This window comes from Prionailurus viverrinus, chromosome A3, assembly GCF_022837055.1.
Source record: "Prionailurus viverrinus isolate Anna chromosome A3, UM_Priviv_1.0, whole genome shotgun sequence".
Classification (NCBI taxonomy): domain Eukaryota; kingdom Metazoa; phylum Chordata; class Mammalia; order Carnivora; family Felidae; genus Prionailurus; species Prionailurus viverrinus.
In genome coordinates, this window is record NC_062563.1 from 63,853,971 (window position 1) to 63,876,126 (window position 22,156).

At 39.8% G+C, this 22,156-nt stretch overlaps 1 protein-coding gene across 3 annotated transcripts in view; it reads left to right on the forward strand.

The window, feature by feature from the left end:
• The first annotated feature begins 4,351 nt into the window (after positions 1-4,351).
• The window catches only part of DYNC2LI1 (dynein cytoplasmic 2 light intermediate chain 1), a 56,046-nt gene continuing 38,241 nt past the window's right edge, over positions 4,352-22,156 (forward strand). For all 3 annotated transcript variants that reach the window (XR_007150782.1, XM_047852058.1, XM_047852056.1), the window contains exons 1-4: positions 4,352-4,461; positions 6,743-6,860; positions 18,555-18,589; positions 21,405-21,474. Coding sequence is in view for 2 of the 3 variants with exons in the window: in XM_047852058.1 (XP_047708014.1) it covers positions 4,454-4,461; positions 6,743-6,860; positions 18,555-18,589; positions 21,405-21,474 (231 nt within the window). In the remaining variant the exon portion in view is untranslated. The remainder of the gene's footprint in view (positions 4,462-6,742; positions 6,861-18,554; positions 18,590-21,404; positions 21,475-22,156) is intronic.

Genomic DNA, 22,156 nt, shown 5'->3' on the forward strand with positions numbered 1-22,156 from the left:
TTTTGAGCATTATCTTTTGAATACTCTTCGAGAAATACCTAATGTTTTCATTGTCAAAGCTGAGGTGTACTACTAGTGAAAATGGTAGTTATTACCTCCTTCTCTTGCATTCATGCTTTGTCTTCAGTGTTGCTTTGTTTTATCCGTATAAAAGGAAGCTGTTTTGGCAAATTGTAACTTTAAGATGTATGTATGCATATTGACACATATACAATATGTATAAATTGTGGGGTTCTCCTGTGATTTCATAATAAGCTCCATAAGTAGCTTATTTCAAGCTAATTGATGGGCTGTGTTTTAAACATGTATTGTAAACGTTCTGGGTTTTGTTTGTTTGTTTGTTTGTTTGTTTTTATGTGTGTGTGTCCTTAAAGTCAAATAGTGTCATAGCTTGGAAATGAATTTAACTTTCAGTTTACAGGAAAAGTTAGTCACAACTTATAAAGAGTCTTTCTTCTGAAAATGTGTTTATAAGTTGACTATCTGAAAATTTTTTCCAAAGGAAAAAATTCATGGTGGCCAGGATCCTAGAACAATACACTTAAATCATAATTGTACTGTAGTATAATCCTGAAGAATTAGCCACATGGATAATCATATTTCTCTAGACAAGGACTTTAAGTGTTCCTGGGTTGCCAAGAACATATTTCACCTGTCCACCTACTCCGTAGCTGCCATGGAATTTGGACTTCCCCAGTGAGGAATCTCTGGCCTGATTCTTGGGGATCAAAGGCTCTAGAGATGTGGGGACTGAGGGAAGGGAAGTGAGAAGCAGGAATAACAGCGTGGAGAAGCTTCTCTGCTAACCAGTTCCTGTAGAAATGGTATCTCCTTTTACATTTTACCCCTATTTTCTTTTTCCTGGAAGAAGAAAGGGATTTTATTGCAATAGGAATCACTTTAAACTCCAAATTAAGGTAAAATCCACACACAGATATTTAACGTGAGGTGAGATTCATCCATATTCCAGTGAACCAAGACTTGGGCTTCTCTTGGGCACTTACGTGGGAAGGTGGGTCCTACAATGAAGAGTTACATGGACCTGGACAGAGTGTGGGGGGAGGAGATGAGAGCCACACTTGCTCTATACCATAATTTTACCTGTTGAACTTAATTTTACCCATACCATACATAGTCACAGTGATTCTGAAGGCATATTTATAATCAACATCCATCCAAAATCTTCATTGTATGCTCTATAAACATTTTTAGGCCCAATGATAGTCAAGAAACAAAAACGTACTTATAGGGCAACATCTGTGAGCAAATAAATCGAAAACAAGACACAAATGTTTACTGTAGCACTTGGATACAGGGTACCCTTCCTTCTAGTGCTTTGTTAACATAATCTAATGGTGGGTGGCATCCCTTTCTGAAGGTGTTGGTAGGGTTATATTGGTGGCTTTATTAAAATCAGACAACTCTTCTAAAGCAAAGACAACAATATAAAAGATAGACAACAAGTTTGGGACAACTCCAAACTTTAAAACTCTTGAACATCAAAAGAAACAGCAGAGTGAAAAGGAAAACTGTAGAATGGGAGAACATAACTGTAAGTCATATATATGATAAAAGGGTTAATATCCAGAATATGTAAGGAACTAATCAATAAAATAGCTTCTTCATTCAGCAGAAAATATGCTAATTTTCTCCAGAGTGGAGCATGGCTTGATTTTCCCAATTCTAGTTTGAAAACTCCCAGAGAAAGACTCTACATGGCCCGACTCATGTTAGGTGTTTACTCTGAAGCACTTCAAATGCTCATTATGAGGAGAATGCTTAAGTGACAAGAAATCTATATAGCAGGATATTATGCAGCCACCAAAGCTATGTTTATGATGGGTTTTTAAAAATGTATATGGGGAAGAGTGCCTGGGTGGCTCAATTGGTTAAGTGTGTGACTTCTGCTCAGGTCATGATCTCGCTGCTCGTAGGTTTGAACCCCACGTCAGGCTCTGTGCTGACAGCTCAGAGCCTGGAGCCTGCTTCAGATTCTGTGTCTTGCTCTCTCTCTGCCCCTCCCCGACTCATGCCCTCTCTCTCTCAAAAATAAACATTTAAAAAAGTTTTTAAAATTGGTATAAGGAAATACATGTTAAAATCAGGATGTTAGGGGCGCCTGGGTGGCGCAGTCGGTTAAGCGTCCGACTTCAGCCAGGTCACGATCTCGCGGTCCGGGAGTTCGAGCCCCGCATCAGGCTCTGGGCTGATGGCTCAGAGCCTGGAGCCTGTTTCCGATTCTGTGTCTCCCTCTCTCTCTGCCCCTCCCCCGTTCATGCTCTGTCTCTCTCTGTCCCAAAAATAAATAAACGTTAAAAAAAAAAAATCAGGATGTTAGCTTTACAGTAAAATCTCAACTGTAAGAGGAAAGATTAGAATGAAATTAAACACTAGAGTGTTTAATAGTTATTACTTCTGTGTTGTGCTTATTTTAGCCTATTCATTTTCTCTGTATGCTATTTTGTTTTTAATTTTTTTTTCAACATTTATTTATTTTTGGGACAGAGAGAGACAGAGCATGAACCGGGGAGGGGCAGAGAGAGAGGGAGACACAGAATCGGAAACAGGCTCCAGGCTCCGAGCCATCAGCCCAGAGCCTGACGCGGGGCTCGAACTCCCGGACCGCGAGATCGTGACCTGGCTGAAGTCGGACGCTTAACCGACTGCGCCACCCAGGCGCCCCTATGTGCAAATGTAGCCTTCCAGGTCTTCAAAATGCTCGTAGGTGTTGGGAGGATTTTGTTCTTAAAGATTTTATCTCAAGCAAATGCTTTTTTTTCCCTCTTAAAAATTTGCCAGGCGCCTGGGTGGCTTAGTCAGTTGGGCATCCAACTCTTGATTTCAGCTCAGGTCATGATCTCATGGTTCATGAGATCAAGCCTGGGGGTCAGGCTCTGCACTGACAGCATGGAGCCTGCTTGAGATTCTCTCTCTCTTCTCTCCTCTATCTGCCCGCGTGCTCTCTCTCAAAATAAACATTTTTTTTAATTAAAAAAATTTTTTGCTTCATTTCCAAGAATGTGATCTTTGTCTTCGTTCAAAGTTGCTGATCAGTAGCTTACAACTGATAATAACAAGCATGAAGCACTTATAAGGTGTCAGGCACACATAATTTATATTTTACATATATTTATTTCATTTAAAACTCACAAATTTCCCCTGGTTTACATGATCAGATATTGAGGCTCAGAGATATTGAGTAATCTACCCACTGTGTCAATGTGGCAACTTAGCCAGTGTGACTTAGTTAGGACATAAATCTAAGTCCATCTCACTCTAAAAGCCCATGTTCTTGAACATCACACCATCTATCACCCAAAACCAAATGGCAGAAATGTGGAAGGAGAGTATCTCCTTCAAATATTCAAGACATCCTGGGCTATAGAGGCTGGGTCTACCCAGCCTTCAAAACAGATCAAATGTCGTCACTGCCATGAATGTTTCAACAACTCCCTTCAGCATAATTACTTATTCTTTTTTTTTTAATTTTTTTTCAACGTTTTTTATGTATTTTTGGGACAGAGAGAGACAGAGCATGAACGGGGGAGGGGCAGAGAGAGAGGGAGACACAGAATCGGAAACAGGCTCCAGGCTCCGAGCCATCAGCCCAGAGCCTGATGCGGGGCTCGAACTCACAGACCGCGAGATCGTGACCTGGCTGAAGTCGGACGCTTAACCGACTGCGTCACCCAGGCGCCCCCATAATTACTTATTCTTATGTAATTTTTTGTACCTCTCTACAATAGCTTATATCACTGGTTTCCTTTGGGTTATTATATTTAGTTGTGTACATCTTTCTCAAGAGTTGGGATCTTGTCTTACTCATCACTTCATTCCTTACTCTGTGTAGCACAGAGCCTTGCATATAGTAATAACTCAATATTTGTTATTGATTTAGAGGTAAAGTAAATGAAGTATAGTGGAGATGCATTTGCTTTATTATCTTATTAATAAATGATGTGCTATTGCATAAAACCTGAAACAACTAAACAGAACGTTGGAAAATGTTAATATCACAAATATTCTTTGCCTCTAGTAAATCGCTAGAAAACAGCTCAGGAATTTGATTCACCCTCCATTCCCAAAGCACTGCTATTGGAGATGGAAAAGTAACTGAAGAGAGAGAGCAGAGATCTCTGGCATATAGTCCGGTACTCAGTGGAATATGTTTTAAGTAAAAGAACATTTCCAACCCAGGGCTTTTAGGTCCCAGGTTTGTCAGACGCGTCACCTCGTTCTCTCACATCGTAGCCTTCGTCAGCAAGACTTGAAGAGCAACGCCTAGAACTACATTTCCCATGATGCCCCTCGTGTTCACGTAACCCAGCCTGCGACGTCGCTCCCATGGCAACCCCAGAATCCGCACAGTCCCGCCCGCCTGGGAGATCACTGGCCTCCTTATTTTAGGCGGGTCCCAACGCCGAGTTTACGACACCGGGGTGGTCGACCCAGGATGCCCAGGTATCCCCGCAGACGTGCTTGCTCCCGGCTTACGTTTCCCTCGATAGCCTAGCTTTCTCTTCTTTCCCACCCAGCCAGGAAGGGGCAGGAGAGGGAGGGCAGCTGCGGGCATATTTAGGGGGAGGAACCCGGGCGGGAGCTGCCTGTGGAAAACAATTGTGGGTCTGTTCTGCATGCAACCTCTGTCTGGATGGTCAGGAATCCGTAGGAACTACCCTTGAACATGTGGGTTCGGCCACAAGCAGGTAGAAAAGGTCTCCAGGTATAAAAGATTTTGAAAGTTCAACTCCAACCATTCACTTGGTAAAAATTTTTTGCAGGCCAAGGAATGTTCTAGATGCAGGGGTTCAGGCGGTGAATTAGACCACAAAGCCTCCTTCTCGGAGATGTCCCTGACTCCTCTCCTGGTTGCAGGGGTTCAGGACAACAATAAGTGAGGGAAACTTGAGAAAGCTGTGTGAAAAGCGTAAGATGACGTTTAAAGGGGGCCTGGAAAATACATTTTAGCTCTTCAGTTCTGTGATGTCAGTTTTAATTTCCTGCTTTCAAGATCACGCCTAAACCCTCTCTGAACAACTTAGAAGGACGTCAGGGAGAGAGGGGTTCTGGAGTCCATCACAGAGCAGGGCAAATCTGTTTTTCTCACCTTGTGGATCATGGCCTGATCTCTGTTGAGTTTAATGAACCTTAATGTAAAAAATTGTCAGCCTACTTCCCATGGGGGTATAATTGGTTGCAGTTATGAAGTTATGGTTATAGTTACAGATTTCCACCAGTGGCATGACTGGTGGCTGCACCACCTGCTCTCCTCTCTGCTGGGAATTTGGAAAGCAGATCGTCAGTTTGAAAGAATGGTGTATACCCGCGCCAGGTGGCTCAGTTGGTTAATCGTCTGACTCTTGGTTTCTGCTGAGGTCAGGAGCTCTCAGTTCCTGGGATAGGGCCCATTGTTATTGGGCTCTGTGCTAACAGTGCGGAGTTTGCTTGGGATTCTCTCTCTCTCTCTCTTAAATAAATAAACTTTTTAAAAATGTTAAGAAAAAGAAAGGTGTGTAAATGAAGAGCAGACAAGCCTGGGCTGAGTTCCTGGGGATTCACCTGTGAAAGAAATGCACGCATTTGGTGCAAATAATTAGGGACACCTTTATTGGTCTTGTATAGCCCCTTTCTTCATCTCTGTTTCTTGAATAATAATTAGGAGCTCCCAGTAATTTTCAATGACTATATATAGGTCAAGCCCAAAATGAATTATCACATTTTGACAATCAATCGTGACCATCTTATAAGGTTGGTATTTTTCTTTAATTGGCAGTTTAGAGATGAAGAAACAGAAATAAGCCTGGAGAAAAGCACAAAAGCTTGCCTATATTAGGTGCTCAATAAATAATTGTTGAATTAATTAAAGGAATGAAGGGTCCAGAGAGGTTGGGTAATTTGCCATGTAGAAAGCAGCAAATTCTGGCTTAGAACAATTAGATCTCGTCTCTCTTTTTTTTTTTTTTTTAGTTCAAGACTCCATTTTTCATTTTCGTTTTAATAAAAGGTATAATCTGTGAAAAATTACATATGTTTATAGAGAGATGAATGGAAGGATTATTTTCAAAATGTGATTTTAGGTGATTTTTTTTCTTTCATTACATTTTATATATTAAAACAGGGAATCTTGAGCCAGAAATATAATTTAAAAAGCAAAAAAGAGGGGCACCTGGGTGGCTCAGATGGCTAAGCGGCTAAGTGCCTGATTTCGGCTCAGGTCATGATCTCACAGTTTGTGAGTTCAAGCCCCGCATCGGGCTCTGGGCTGACAGCTCAGAGCCTGGAGCCTGCTTTGGATTCTGTGTCTCTCTCCTCCCTTCCTCTACTAGCACATTAACAAATTAAAAAAACAAAAAACACAAGAAATATCTCAGAAAGCAAAGATAATTGGGCTCCCCATTTTCCTAGATGTTGGTGGTTTTCAAGTTGTAAATTTCCAAAATTCTGTGTACCTTCATCATGTCTGAGAAGCTAACATACACAGCTTTCGACCTCGGCTGGAAGCCCCAAACTAAGGCAGCCTCAAATCCTAGTGGCAAAGACGTGGCTTATTATTTTCAGCTGATATGAACCAGTGCAAGGAAAATGACTAATCCTCAGAGGTTCTATCAGCTTATTGTCCCCCAAGAAAATGCTGTTGATTTGCTCTATAAATTTAACTAAACTAAAATTTCTCTGAGCATGAAACAGAAATTGGAAAAGAGTCTCTTTGATTGTCTGAATTTTCTTTTTCTGCCTCTCATAGTGAAACTCTCTGGGAAATTGCAAAAGCAGAAGTGGAAAAACGGGGAAGCAGTGGAGGTGAAGGTGATGGAGTTGAAATTGGAGAAAAATCTGTTTTCTTCATTGGCAGTAAAAATGGGGTAATGCATTTTTTCCTCCTTTTTTTCCCCCCTCAAGTATTATGCTGATTTAGCAACCAGTGGTAAAATTTATTTTAATACTTTGGTAAACGTTTGGATACTTCAACTCTTTAACCAGATGGCCAGTCTCTGGCCTGCTGGTTACCTGCTGGCTGTGCCCTCCCTGGAGAGGGGGCCCTGCTCATAGGTGAGTGGGGACTAACATCTAGCCTCAGCATTTCTTGTCAAGTGGTATGCTCCCGCATGAGCCATAGCAGCCCAGAGGAAGGAGCGCTTGATTCTAATTCGACTACTCAGAGGCACCATAAACACTAATCTGATGACCAATAGTTCTGGTAACTTGTACAACTGAAACAGGCATATAGATAACAAAAACATGAACCATGTAGAATATGATACATTTAATCTTAACCAGAGTCATAGAAACCGAAGGAAACCTGGCACTGCCCTAGTCTTCTACAGTGGGGATTCTCACTCTGGGGCCCATGGGGGTACTTCTTGGGGCCAGGGAACTCTCTAGAAATGTATCCAGAATTGTGTGTGATTGTGTATCAGTGCATTTTTATGGGAAATTAGATTCTCCCAGCGTTCTAGCACTTCAAAAAGGTTAAGAGCCACTATAAAGAGTGGTTATATAGTTCGACTATCTCTAGAAATGGGGGAGTTATCTTTCACAAAGCAGGCTGGTTTCATTTTGTTAATTCCTAGTTACTGGAAAACCTGTGTTTTATTGGAACATCCAGTGTTCCCATTTCTGACCTGTAAAAGTGTCCGAATAGTTGGTATTTCTAATTCCAAGAACCTAATTCTTGGTCTTAACTCTGACCTGTAAAAGTCTGATTTCTCTTCTACTTGTTACATCTTTAAGTATTTTTAAATTGCCCTCCGAATAATTATAGACAACCATTTTGTTTCCCTGAGTCTGTTTCAGCTTTCGTATCTTCATTTCTTTCGCTCATGCCTTCTGTGTTATGGATTCCATATCAGTCATAGATTCTCTGTCATGATTTTAATTAACTCTCACCTGGAATTATTCTACTGTGTCATTGTCAGGAGGGAACAGAGTTTGTGAGGTTTTGCTTAACTGCAGTAGACTAGGTGTGCCACCTTCTCTTTTTCCAGACGCTGTGCTCCTATTATTGCATAGAAAAATCCTAGTAATCACGTAACCCTGTTCACTAAGGTTGAGCTTGAGGTCTGTAAGCCTTTTTCATTTACATTGTTTTGTCCTTAATTTTCTTAGATTGGGCCCTTTGTTACAGTCTGGTTTTATTTTTAATTATTTTTATTAAAATGATTCACAGATGAGGTTTATAAGCTCAAAGATAATCAAAAGGCGCATAAAGCCGTAAACTTCTCCACATTGTTCAGAGCCTCTCCTTAAAGCAGCCTCTTTAATATCTTTTACTTTTTTTCTATAATTTACCTCTGAATGTCTGAAATCACTGATGGGCTATTTTTAGATTTAAAATGTTAGACATTATCTGTTGAATTTTTGATAATAGTAGAAGAGTATTTAGTTCTATCTCTCTTTTTTTTTTTTTTTAAGACTTTTTTATTTTTAAGTAATCTCTACACCCAGCATGGGGCTCAAATTTACAATCCCGAGATCAAGAGTTGCAATCTTTGTTGACTGAGCCAGCCAGGTGCCCCTGTTTCTGTCTCCTTTGTTTGTTTGTTTGTTTGTTTGTTTATAAAAGCTTATGTATTTATTTTGAGAGACAGCTCAAGTGGGGGAGGGGCAGAGAGAGAGTGAGAGCATCCCAAGCAGGCTCCACGCTGTCAGCACAGAGCCCATAGGTCTGTCTCTTTTAAACGCTCACCTCCAGCCCTGGTCTGCAGTATAATTCCTATTATAATTTTGGGCTGAATCAATATTCAGTGGATTACTTTCTTTACCTTGAGTAACTTCTTCCAAAAGTTTCAAAATGCCTTGTTTTTTTATTTGTTTAGCTCTTATATGTACCTTAGTTTTTATATCCATTAGTTATTTGTTGCTATGGAATAAATTACTCTAAAACTTGGCAGCTTTTAAAACAGCAAACATCATCCCACCTAGTTTGTGAGGGTCAGGAATCTGAGAGCAGCTCAGTTATGTGGTTCTGGCTCCCGGTCTTTCATGAAGTTGTAGTCAAGATGTCATCTGGGACGAAAGTCATCTCACAGCTCAGCTAAACTGGAGAAGCAGTTTCGCTTACTGACGTGGCTGTTGGCAAGAGGCCTCAGTTCATTGCTGACTGTTGACCAGGCTTCAGTTCTTCACCATAGAGGCCCCTCCATAGGGCTGCTTACAACATGGCAGTTTGCTTTCCCCAAAGCCAGAAATCCAAAAGAGAAAGGGTACCCAGGACAGAAACTGCAGTCTTTAATAACCTAATCTTGGAAGTGACATGCCATCACTTCTGCCATATGCTATTGGTCACAAAGACCCAACTCTGGTACAGTGTGAGGGACCTCACATGGGTGGGAATACCAGGAAGTGGGGATCATTTGGAACCATCCTGGAAGCTGGCTCCCTGGATATCTATTGCTAATTCTTTCCACAATCCCCAACAGACATTCAGTATAATTTTCATCTAGGCAGTTGTATCAGATCATCTGAAATTTCCCCTCTCCAGCCAGAGTCCTGCCATCTTTTAACCCACTGTGTTAGTCTCTACGGTTGTCAGGAGTGGCGGCATAGCTACCATCCTTCCCCAACATCTCAGGAATTCCCTTTTCCTCTTTCTTGAGTTGGAACTTCAGTTTCCTGGATCCTGTTTCTTCCCTATTCTTGGTTCACTCGCTTATCTTGGTGGAGCACATTCTCTTGTAGTTTCCAGGGAAAGTGTTACATGGGAAGTAAAATTTATGAGCTACTGCATGTCTAAAAATGCCTTTATTTTCCCTCACTCTGGGTAGAATGTTTATCTGGGTATAGAATTCTGTGTTGGAATGAGTCACTTCACCTCTCTCTTTGATCCTAGTTTCTGACTCTGGACTATTTCCTTTGGGAATGACAGAAAATTCAAACTGAGGGAGGCACTGTTTGAATAGTTGGTATCCTTGGGGCACCTGGGTGGCTCAGTCGGTTAAGCGTCCAACTTCAGCTTAGGTCATGATCTCACGGTCTGTGGGTTCCAGCCCTGCGTTGAGCTCTGTGCTGACAACTTGAAGCCTGGAGCCTGCTTTGGATTCTGTGTCTCCCTCTCTCTCTGCCCCTCCCCCGCTCATGCTCTGTTTCTCTCCATCTCTCAAAAATGAGTAAACATTAAAAAATTTTTTGAAAGGTTGGTCTCCTCTTCACTGTTAGACTTTATCTGTATTCCTCTTGTGATGTGTGCCATGAGACATCATACGATAATTCATTTCATACGGTCAGGCAACAGTCTGATTACATACATCACGTTCTGCTCTTTGTATAGTATTCCTTCATGCATGTTTGTAAGTTTCCATATAAATACACAAAATGCTGTATTTTCTCTCTCCTTCTGTCTCTTTACATCAATATGTTGAACTCATGGGGCGCCTGGGTGGCTCAGTCAGTCAAGCATCTGACTCTTGATTTTGGCTCAGGTCATAATCTTATAGTTTGTGAGTTCGAGCCCCACATAGGGCTCCGGACTGACAGTGTGGAGCCTACTTGAGATTCTCTCTCTCTTCTTCTGTCTCTGCTCCTCCCTCACTCTCTCTCTCAAAATAAATAAATAAACTTAAAAAATATTTAATATGTTGCACTCATAAGTCTCTGACACAAGTTTTGGTAGTTCCTATGAGGTCATTTACTCCCCTGTGATAATACTGCACTTATTGTTACCTGCACTGTTGTGCATCTGTCGCTGTAAATATTCTTTCCAGGCCTTGTCTCAGCTGTTTTCTCTTGTGAATTACTTGGGCCCTCTTCCATTATTGTCTTTAAATTTTTCTTAATGTCATATGTAATGACATCTCAATTTATCTGCACATTTTTTTCTGATTCTCTCCACTCAGATTTAAATTGTCAAGTCTCTAGGCATGGTCTTATGATCCTCTGAACGTAGGTTTCTTCTCTTATCAAGTGATAATCACTCAAGTATTCTTAGGGTATTGGCCAGAAAACTTAGTCAGTGAGCATTTTACTTCCCAGAGCTTCTGTCCTCTTCCCAAACTTCAATCTCTGGATAGAAGAAAAGTGGGAAGGAAATGTCTTGACTTCTAAATTTTTCCTTTTCTAGTTTCCACAATCTGGTTGTAAGAAGATGCTTTCTAGGGTTCCTTAAGAGATAGCAAATACGAGTTACACATCTTCCACACACATTTTATTGATCACAGCACCCTTTTCCACTGAGCCTGAAGATGACTTCTGATCCATAACATTCCAGGAAGGTGTTGGCACTTGAGATAAAATTGGTTTATCATTTCTGACTCTAGTAATGTCATCTATCACCACACAATTAGAAGAAGTCAGCCAAAATCCATAGGTTAATATATGCACAGGTATAGCATATCCTTCAGATCAACAGAGAGCTGATTTCATGTGGAATACCACATTATGTCACTTGAGGACTTTAAGTATTGTGCAGCATAGGGGGGAATTTAAGAAATAATTTTGATTACCATATGAATATTCTGACTAAAACATGTGATTGAAAAATATCCAGATGAAAGAATTTTAATATGAAATGAAGAATTAATTTTTTTGCTGTTTTTAACATCTACTGTTATAATAACTACATTAAAAAATAATATTTAGACATTTTGCTCAAATTTATGGTAACAAACCCATTGAATTTGAAGTTGGTAAACTCACTTTTATCTAGCTAATACCATATTTAGCAGGAATTAGAAAGTACTTATTGGGGCGCCTGGGTGGCTCAGCCGGTTGGACGTCTGACTTCAGCTCAGGTCATGATCTCCCACTCTGTGAGTTCGAGCCCCACTTCAGGCTGTGTGCTGACAGCTCAGAGCTTGGGGCCTGCTTTGGGTTCTGTGTCTCCCTCTTTCTCTGCCCCTCTCTCACTCATACTCTGTCTCTCAAAAATGAATAAATGTTAAAAACATTTTTTAAAAAAGTACTTATTGATCTAAGAAAAATTATAGTAAAAAAAATTTTAAAAAATGTTTAAACTATTGTTTTTCATTTCATAATTTGAAAACATTCAGGTTTTCTATCTGATTTGAATATAAAAGCCAGGATTCTTTTTTTTTTTTTATGTTTATTTTTGAGAGAGAGACAGAGTGTGAGCAGGGTAGGGGAAGAGTGAGAGGGAGACACAGAGTCTGAAGCAGGCTACAGGCTCTGAGATTGTCAGCATAGAGCCCGACACGGGGCTTAACCTCGAGCCGGTTGAGTGCTGAGTGTCCGACTTTAGCTCAGGTCATGATATCACAGTTCATGAGTTCGAGCCCCACATCAGGCTCACTGCTGTCAGCCTGTCAATGCAGAGCCTGCTTCAGATCCTCTGTCCCCCTGTGTCTGCCCCTCCTCCACTGTGCTCTCCCCAAAATAAATAAATATTTTAAAAAAATAAACAACTGTCCAAGTCAGAAAAATAAATAAGCATCTAAGTGGGTAAGTCAGTATCTTAGTGATCATATTTTGGAATCAGTTACTTTACTTTTAGGATTGTCATTTAAGGAATCATTGAGTTATGCTAATGATGTAATGACACAGGGTTATTTGTTATTGTGAAAAACATGTAGAAAATATGGCAGCCTGTCCCCAGGACCACTGATTATTAGTGAGAGACCTCTCCCCACTCATTGTGAGTTTCTGTTTTATTTAGCCAAGGATACAAAGGGGTTTTGGAAGTGGCGATATAGAGCAAGAACAGATGTATCATATCTTCATCCAACTTTGCTTGGCTCACAAAGTTCTTGCCAGGAAGGCAGGACTGCTGGTGACACTGTCTACAAAAGATCGGGCTTACAGATCCAAGAGGCTGAAATTTGTGTGGCATTATGTTCTGTGTCTATTTGGGGTTCATATTACACTTTTATTTTTGTGCTTCATGCTTCCACTGAAGGGTATATTGACAAATTAAACTTTCTGGATCTAAGCTGTGCATCAACGAGGCTACATCTTTACCAGGTGATGTCAGTGCCCAGGTAGCCAGAATACTCCTCTGTCTTGGGCTGTGTCTTGGAAGGCCCCCCTCCCACACACAAATAGACATCCTTCATTGGGAGATATTATATATACTATCAACATTATAATTAAGGGGGGGAAATGTTATACAACTGCAAAAGAGTTGTTAGTGATGTAAGGAAAAACTATAATGTTAATTGAAAAAAGCAGGACATGGGGCGCCTGGGTGGCTCAGTTGGTTAAGCGTCTTGGCTTTGGCTCAGGTCATGAGCTCACGGTTCGTGAGTTTGAGCCCCACATTGGGCTCTGTGCTGACATCCCACAGCCTGGAGCCTGCTTCGGATTCTGTATCTCGCTCTGTCTCTGCCCCTCCCCTGCTCGTGCTCTCTCTGTCTCTCAAAAATAAACAAAAAAATTTTTAATTAAAAAAAAAAAAGCATGACAAATTTTATATACAACATGATCTCAACTTTGTAAAAATGCAAAGATAAAAAAGAGAAATGCATATAGTAAAATTTTAATCACTGTTTTTATTTTGTTTTTAATTTCTGTATTTTACCAAGTTTTCTTGTTGGCCCACTTTAAAAAATCTGAACTATTTAAATTAGCTTAAATAAAACTTTCATAGGTATCATTATACTTTAAAATTTTTAACCCAACTACAGTATATAAACATTTCATCTCATGAGTTTATTGTGAGGAGAGTGACGTTTTCATCGGATGTGGTACCTTACCAATTTCCTGCTTACAGCCATATAGATAAATATGTGGATTTATTTTTTTTTTTAATTTTTTTTTCAACGTTTTTTTATTTTATTTTTGGGACAGAGAGAGACAGAGCATGAACGAGGGAGGGGCAGAGAGAGAGGGAGACACAGAATCGGAAACAGGTTCCAGGCTCTGAGCCATCAGCCCAGAGCCCGACGCGGGGCTCAAACTCACGGACCGTGAGATCGTGACCTGGCTGAAGCCGGACGCTTAACCGACTGCGCCACCCAGGCGCCCCAAATATGTGGATTTAAATAAGCGGGTCAAGTAACTAGTACTAGTCTTCTGGTACAAGTAAATTCCTATCACATAAAGTCTTCTGTGTAAGAAGCTGCTTCCATACCTTTCAGGGGGCTTAAACTAGTAGTACTGATCACAGCACACAAATGCTCGCACGCGAAATGCCTCACCAGCATCCCGCTAGGCACTCTCTGTAACTGTTGTTCTAGGCTTTGTTGCAGTGACGGCCCATTCATGTTTTATTTGTTGTTTATGGAAGAACCACCCATTTTTTAAAATAGGAGACTGTGGGTGTACACAAGCTCTTTTTTATTTTCATTTATGTAAATTAAAACTAATTTTGCTTTTGAAGACGGGCAAACTCTCTTGAGATATGTAGAACTTTTGAAGGTATTATTCTTTAAAAAGTATCTGATTCTGTGCTTTATACAGAGCATGATTTTGAAAAATAGAGGCAAGCAATTAATGCTTCTGTTGTTCAGCTAATAGTAATCACCCTTTACCAAAGAAACGAACTGCCTCGATGCCTTCTCTCTCTTTTTGCCAAACCTCTGTCCATTCAGTGGACACTTACTGAATATCTTCTGTGTGCCGGGTATTCTGCCCGATGCTGGGAAACAGAAAAGAAAGTCATACTCTGCTGTGCAGGAACTTAGGTGCTAGTACTTGTACAACAGTAGCAACACATGAGAAAATCTATGATGGAAACAAGGGCTTTTCACTCAGCCCAAGAGGCTGGAAGAATGGGAAAGCCTCCTTATAAGAGCATGATGTCCAGAGCTTGAAGAGCAAGAAGTAAGGAAAGGGAGGTAATTCAGGTGAAGAGGGTCAAGTGGGTATTCTGAGGAGAAAATCAAGAAAAGTGTACCAAACAGCAGTTACAACCAATGGGAGAGAGAACACACTAGACAAACTTTACAGGATTGCTCGTCATTGTTGACTGCTGTTCTGATGACGGGGATTCAGAATATAGGTGACACCAATCTGCACAGTATGTATAATTTTTCTCCATCATCACTCACTTGTGTGGGTACAAACATGGAGGAGAAGGGAAGGTGATTGGGTTTACCAGGGTTGGTTTTTGCCGACCAAGTGGGTGCAATACAGAGCGAGAAAGCCTAGGGAGGGGGTAATATTTGCAAGGGTGATTGTAATAATAAACTGTGGACTCTAAGATGGAAAAGGTGAGATGTGGAGGTAGGACGGGGCTGATGGAGAAGGAGAAATGTTGACAGGTCAGTGGACTTTTGAGGCCTCTCACTAAGGCCACAGGATGGTTACTCTGGGGATTCCTGAAGAAGTAGTTGGAGAAATGCATTGTTTGTGTGTGTGATTTTGGAAGTGGTGCAATTTCCAGTGGTGAAGTGATTCAAGATATAACCTTGGAAGTGATGTATGGCAGAAGCAGAATGAAGGAAAGGGTCTCTGTGAGGAGGCAAAGTCACTGAGAGGTCAGAGTGTTAGGTGGATTGCCTGTGCCCACATGGATATGAAGTTAGCAAGACTAATGACAGCAGCTGAGAGGGAAAGGGAGACTGAGCCAGAAGAGGTGACAACAGCCATCACGGTAGACCGGTACCAGCCTGTAAGACTTTTGCAAAACAAGGGAAGTAGAATGATTGTTTAAATGTGGCACTGGGGAGCAAGGAGGGCCCTGTAGTACATGGGGTGGTAGAAAAAAAAAAAAGCCTTCTGTAACAAGAATGTAGAGGAAATGGTCCAGAAGAAGCCATATTTTAGGTAAGGCCAACAGGTAGAACATTCTGAAGAAGAGGTTGATATTAGGGAGTTTTGGGGGGAGGAATGGGGGGGATTATTGTGCCAGATGAAGGGATGTGTAGAAGACTGTGGAATTAGAGCTCCAGGGATAATGGATCAGAAGAAAAGACTGGATTTCCAATGTGTCTGAGGTAATGGGAGGGAAGATAGGATTCCTTTTGATAATCCCTGAATGAACTTGTACTAAGTCAGTGTTTATTGAACCAGGAAACCTAGGGGTCTCAGAGGGCAACAGTTTAGTGAATTTTTAAAATTTGAATCATATTTTAATGATAGTCTAAAAGCGTTTTTCAGTGCCCAGAGTTGAGTTTATGTTTATTTGGAATTGCCACCAAGTAGTACATTTACATGAAATTATAATCAAAATTTAAATCAACACTACGGAACTATGAGAATCTGAGAAAAATGGCTAGTTATATCTAAGATTCCTTCCAATCTGGAATCTTATATCTAAGATTCCAGTAATTCTGATTCTGTGCTTTCTTGTACATAGAATACAATAATTTTTAGGTATAGCAGCCTCCCCCCTATCTGCGGGGCATATGTTCCAAGGCCCCCAGTGGATGCCTAAAACTGCAGAGAGAACTGAATCCTGTACGTACTCTGTTTTTTCCTATACATACACACCTATGATAAAGTTGAATTTATAAATGAGGCACGGAAGAGATAACTAAAAATAACTAAAAGTAAAACAATTATAACAACATACTCTAATACAAGCTATGTAATGTGGCCTTTCTGTCACTCAGAATATCTTGCTGTACTATACTCGCCCTTCTTATGATGTGAGATGCTAAAACGTCCTCTTGACGAGATGAAGCGGGGTAAATGGTGTAGGCACAGTGATGCAGCGCTAGGGTACTCCTGACCTGATGATGACACGTCCAAAGGAGGATCATCTGCTTCCAGACTGCCGTTGACCATGAGTAGCTGAAACCGTGGAAAGCGAAATCATGGATAAGAGGAGACTACTGTACTACAGTCTTCATTTATCTCAAACTTCGAAAATATGCTACATGTGATACATGTTCACTGTATTAAAATTAGAAAATCCTGATTTTCTTAAAAAAAGAAAAAATTACCAGAGGTGCCTGGGTGGCTCAGTTGGTTAAACGTCTGACTCAGGTCATGATCTCACGGTTCATGAGATCAGACCCCACATTGGGCTCTGCACTGACAGAGCCTGCTTAGGATTCTCTCTCTCTCTCTCTCTCTCTCTCTCTCTCTCTCTGTCTCTGTCTCTCTCTCACACACGCACACACATACACACACACAAACTAAATAAACTTAAAAAAAACCCAAATAATAAAAATATAAATTACCAACAAATCCATCACCTAGAAATGTTTACTGTTAGCTTAGTGATATCCCTCTAGATCTATTTATTTGTGTGTGTGTTTCTGTGTCTTTCTCTGAATCTGTTAATGTGTATGCGTATGTATGTACGTATATCTCAAAGAAGCAGGAAAAGATATTTTAAAATTGAAAACAGAGTTATGCTAATCTGTCATAAATGTTTTACCATGTCAATAAGTATCTTCCTAGATCATCATTCCTAACAGCTGCATGCTATTTCATTATAAGGATTGTCATAATTAAATTAGCCAATCCCCATTGGGGGAAATTTAGGTTATTTCTTGTTTTTCTTTTTTTTCAACGTTTATTTTTTTTTTTGGGGGGGGGGACAGAGAGAGACAGAGCATGAACGGGGGAGGAGCAGAGAGAGAGGGAGACACAGAATCGGAAACAGGCTCCAGGCTCTGAGCCATCAGCCCAGAGCCCGACGCGGGGCTCGAACTCACGGACCGCGAGATCGTGACCTGGCTGAAGCCGGACGCTTAACCGACTGCGCCACCCAGGCACCCCCTTTCTTGTTTTTCACTTTGAAAGAATACCTGCCAGCAAACATCCTTCAGTAATATACATTTTTGGTCGTATTCCAATTATTTATGTTTCCCGTTATTAAAAAAAAAAAGTCATTCAATTTGATCATATCCCAGATATAATCCAGAGTAATTTATTTGTGATCATCTTTTTCTTTTGGTAAAAAAATTACAGGTTTTAGGAAAAAAACCTACCTAGTCAAATGGTCTGTGTTTTTGTCAGTCCGGCATTTTCCAAACTATTTTCCTTGGAACCCAGCAGCTTCCTCCATTAGAGCTTTCCCTGCTTCTCCTCTTTTATCTGTTTTCTTGTAAGAGATCTTTTTTTGGCTTTTTTGTTTTTAACTTTTACTATTAAAAAAAAGAAAGTGTGATTAAACCACTGAGCCAATCCCTGGCTAAAATGTGAGGTTAACTTTCGTGTGGTAGAGATGCCCAGAACCTATATTTTCTGACTCCTAACAAAAAACTTAGAACGAGTACCTTCTCTACAAATAAAAAGACAGACAAAAAATACTCTAACCCAGTATTTGGATTGCCTACTTTGAACATATTTGCAATATGTCCTTTATTTGTATGTTACCTTTTTCTTTATTTCCACTTCAACAATTGGAATTAAAACATTTTAGAAGACACTAATCATCTGCTTAACCAGTAATTAGCATTGATGAATAGAGAGAAAATTTCAGACAGCTGCCAAGTTGACCACTAAAGTGAGGTATGATTTGCTAGTATTTGTCATCTGCAGGACTTCATAATTATAATAATAGCAGTGTAGTTACACCGTGATGGAAAGTTGACAGTTAACTTTTTCTACTTATCAAACTTAGGAACAATTCTGAAAGTTTCTAGTTTCCAGGTAATTTATCATTCGAGTGATTAAAAGCTATTTTTGGCCACAATTACGAATAACAAAATTTTACATATGGGTGACATTAACACAGTATTCTTTTTTTTTTTTTTTTTTTCTATTTCCAGGGAAAGACTACTATTATCCTAAGGTGTCTTGACAGGTAAGTGTTATGTTAACCTTTAGACTATATTTTTTGTTTATTCTAGTTATACAGGGCAAGTTAAATTCTGAAAGACTTGGGAACGTGAATAATTTTGAGATTCAAACAATAACTTCTTAGTGAATTCTTTGTATGGCCTTTAAAATCTCCTTAAAAAAATTTTTTTTTACATTTATTTGTTTTTTGAGAGACAGAGCATGAGCAGAGGAGGTGCAGAGAGAGCTGGAGACACACAATCCAAAGCAGGCTCCAGACTCTGAGCTGTCAGCACAGAGCCCGATGCGGGGCTCAAACCCCGCAATCGTGAGATCATGACCTGAGCCGAAGTTAGACGATTAACTGACTGAGCCACCCAGGAGCCCCAAAATCTCCTTTAAAGATAAAACCAACAATAAGCAAAAGTAAATAAATAAAATTATACAGGATTAATGCTGAGTTTCCCTATTATGTGGGGAAGCAACGAACGTAACTCCGATAGTACTTGGCTGCTTTTTGGCTCTGCTACTCTGGTATTTAATTTACTTCTATTTTACCTAGTCCATTATTATCTGAACATTAATTATAATCTTTAAATTGTTCATGGAAACATTTTTGAAGCACAGTGTTGATCCTCAAACTGTACTTTTTATCATTTGTTTCTTATACTTCCTAACCTATATGGTCATCAGATTAAGATTTAGGATTATGATTTAGGATATTGCAGGAAACTGCTTGTTCCCTTCATTCCAATACCTACTTCTTATAACTTCTCCAAAAAATATCAAAATAGATGTAACTTTGTCTCAAGGTCACATTAAAGAAACGTCATCCATTTGAAAAATACTAGTGAAGAATTCAAATGATAGAATCCTGACTTTGTGTAATTCCTTTCACCAACAAAATTGTTTCTTAGAAGAACCGTCTATAGTGACACCTGCATCATATTTCCATCCCCTGGAATCATGGCTCTCTTTTGACCATATGTGTTTCTTTCTACAAACAAGTTCTCTAACACAACATCAGTTTAGGATGAAATACTTTGAAATACAACACTGAACTGAAAATTCTTCATTTCAGTTCCTTGATAGTTTACTTGAAAAAAAAAAAAATAGTTCTATTATACATTGAATATCAGAGCTTATAAATTTTGTCTTAAAAGTAGCATTTTGTTTCATAAAAGAAAATTTGTATCTTTTATAAAAGCAAATATAACCAAATATTCTATATATGTATCAAAAAATATATATGTAGGGATGATATGCAAGATATTTAATAAAGATAAATATATAAATCACAAATTTAAAAATTCTCTTCTCCACATTAAAAAGATATATACCAATATTATTCAGCCTTAAAGAGGAATGAAATTCTGACGCATGCTACAACACGGATGAACCTTGAGGACATTATGCTAAGTGAAATAGGCCAGTCACAAAAAGATGTATACTGTATGATTCCATTTATATGATGTATCTCAGAGCAGTCAGATTCACAGAAACAGAAAGTAGAATGGTGTTTGCCAGGGTCTGGAGGGAGGGGAAAATGGCGAGTTATTGTGTAATGGGTATAGACTTTCAGTTTTGCGAGATGAAAATGTTCTAGAGTTTGTGCAACAAGGTGAATATACTTAACATGCTACTGAACCATACACTGAAAAATGGTGACGAAGGTAAATTTATGATACACATTTGTACTATAAGAAATTGAAGTAAATAAGTACATATATACAATAAAGCTGTTTACCAAACAATGTAAGCTGCAGTGTAAATAATTCATCAAACCATTTGTCAGTTTTTAGGACTTGTTGATGTCTTTAGGACTTGTTGTTAGTTTGCAGCTCTCGCTAGTTAAATGATGCCCATGTTTGGGCTGGGATTTAAAATAGAGAATTGTGGGGTGCCTGGGTGGCTCAGTTGGTTTAGTGTCCGACTTGGCCTCAGGTCATGATCTCATGGTTTGTTAGTTCGAGCCCCGCATTGGGCTCTGTGCTGACAGCTCGGAGCCTGGAGCCTGCTTCAGATTCTGTGTCTCCCTCTCTCTCTCTGCCCCTTCCCCACTCACACTCTGTCTCTCTCTCTCAAAAATAAATAAACATTAAAAAAAATAAAAGAATTGCATAAAGTCTGTTGATATCTCCATTAAATTGATAATCATAGATTCACAGCTCCCCACATTGAGGCCGAGCAAAACCTGGTATAAGTGCTCCCCACGTGACCTGAATGCCAAGAGCTTCCCCTAACATGGCCACCAGCATTGCCAGCTGCACTCCATTCTCCACTCGCTCCAACAGTGCCTGTAAGGACTATGACGTTGTGCCGGTGCCATTGGTCATCCTTGCAGCTGTGACAAAAATCCTCGAAGATGGTTTTTTGAGGGCTTGTCTTTTACATCAAATTTTTTATCATTTTTACTTCAGTGCTATTCCACAAAGTAACTTTTCTACTAATAGATTAACATTTTTAAGAGGAAGCAAAAATGAATTGGGTAATATGATAGCATAAGAAAACCCATAATGGGGGCGCCTGGGTGGTCCTGTCGGTTAACTCTTGGCTTTGGCTCAGGTCACAATCTCCCACTTCGTGAGATCGAGCCCTGCATCCAGCTCTGTGCTGACAGCATGGAGACTGCTTGAGATTCTCTCTCTCTCTCTCTCTCTCTCCCTCTCCCTCCCTCTCTCCCTCCCTCCCTCCCTCTCCCTCTCTCTCTCTCTCTCTCTCTCTCTCTGCTCCTCCCCCACTAGTGCTGTCTCTCTCTCAGGATAAACAAATAAACATTAAAAAAAAGAAAAGAAAAAAGAAAACCCATGATGGTAATACTATCTGTCTTTATTGTGCAGGGATGAGCCACCAAAACCAACCTTAGCTTTGGAATATACATATGGAAGAAGAACAAAAGGGCATAATATAGTGAGTGTCTTCTTAAGTGACATTGCTGTGCCTGGGGATGGAGAAGTAATGATGCTGACTTTGTTTTATATTTTCATCTTATCTGTAATCAATAAACATATCCAGTTGTACACTTCATAGCTATGTGCTTTTAAGTCAGATTCAACTCAGCAGACATGAAGGCAACCTGAATAGGAAAATAATTTAGCCGTCTCATTTGTTGTGTCTTAAAATGTGGAATAAGATTCCTTTGTAACTTTATTTTACAGTTTTTGGACATATTTATATTAATTGTGTTAATGTGGCTTTTTCTTCTTTCAAGTGGGAATAATATTGTGAGTTACATCCTGTCTCCCAAAAAATCTGCGAAAAATAGGAGTTTGACTTGTAGAATATTTATGAAAATGTACTACTCAAAGTCCAAATTCTTAGCATTTTTACAAACATATCTTGAAGTTAGTAATACTACTTGAGACTGAGGCCCTAATTTGTTACAGTCCTATTTTCACTAGAGTGTCTCTTCAGAGGAAAGTTGGAGATTATTCAGAACGGAAGGAGAGTGCACGGTGTATGTTAGAAGGATAAAACCATTCAAAATAGAATCCTCTTTTGGAGTTCTCCCATGAAAAGGTCTTTTCTTAAATAGAGTTAGGTGTAGGGAAGAACCGTCTATAACAGAAGGCCCCACTTCTGTCACACAGGC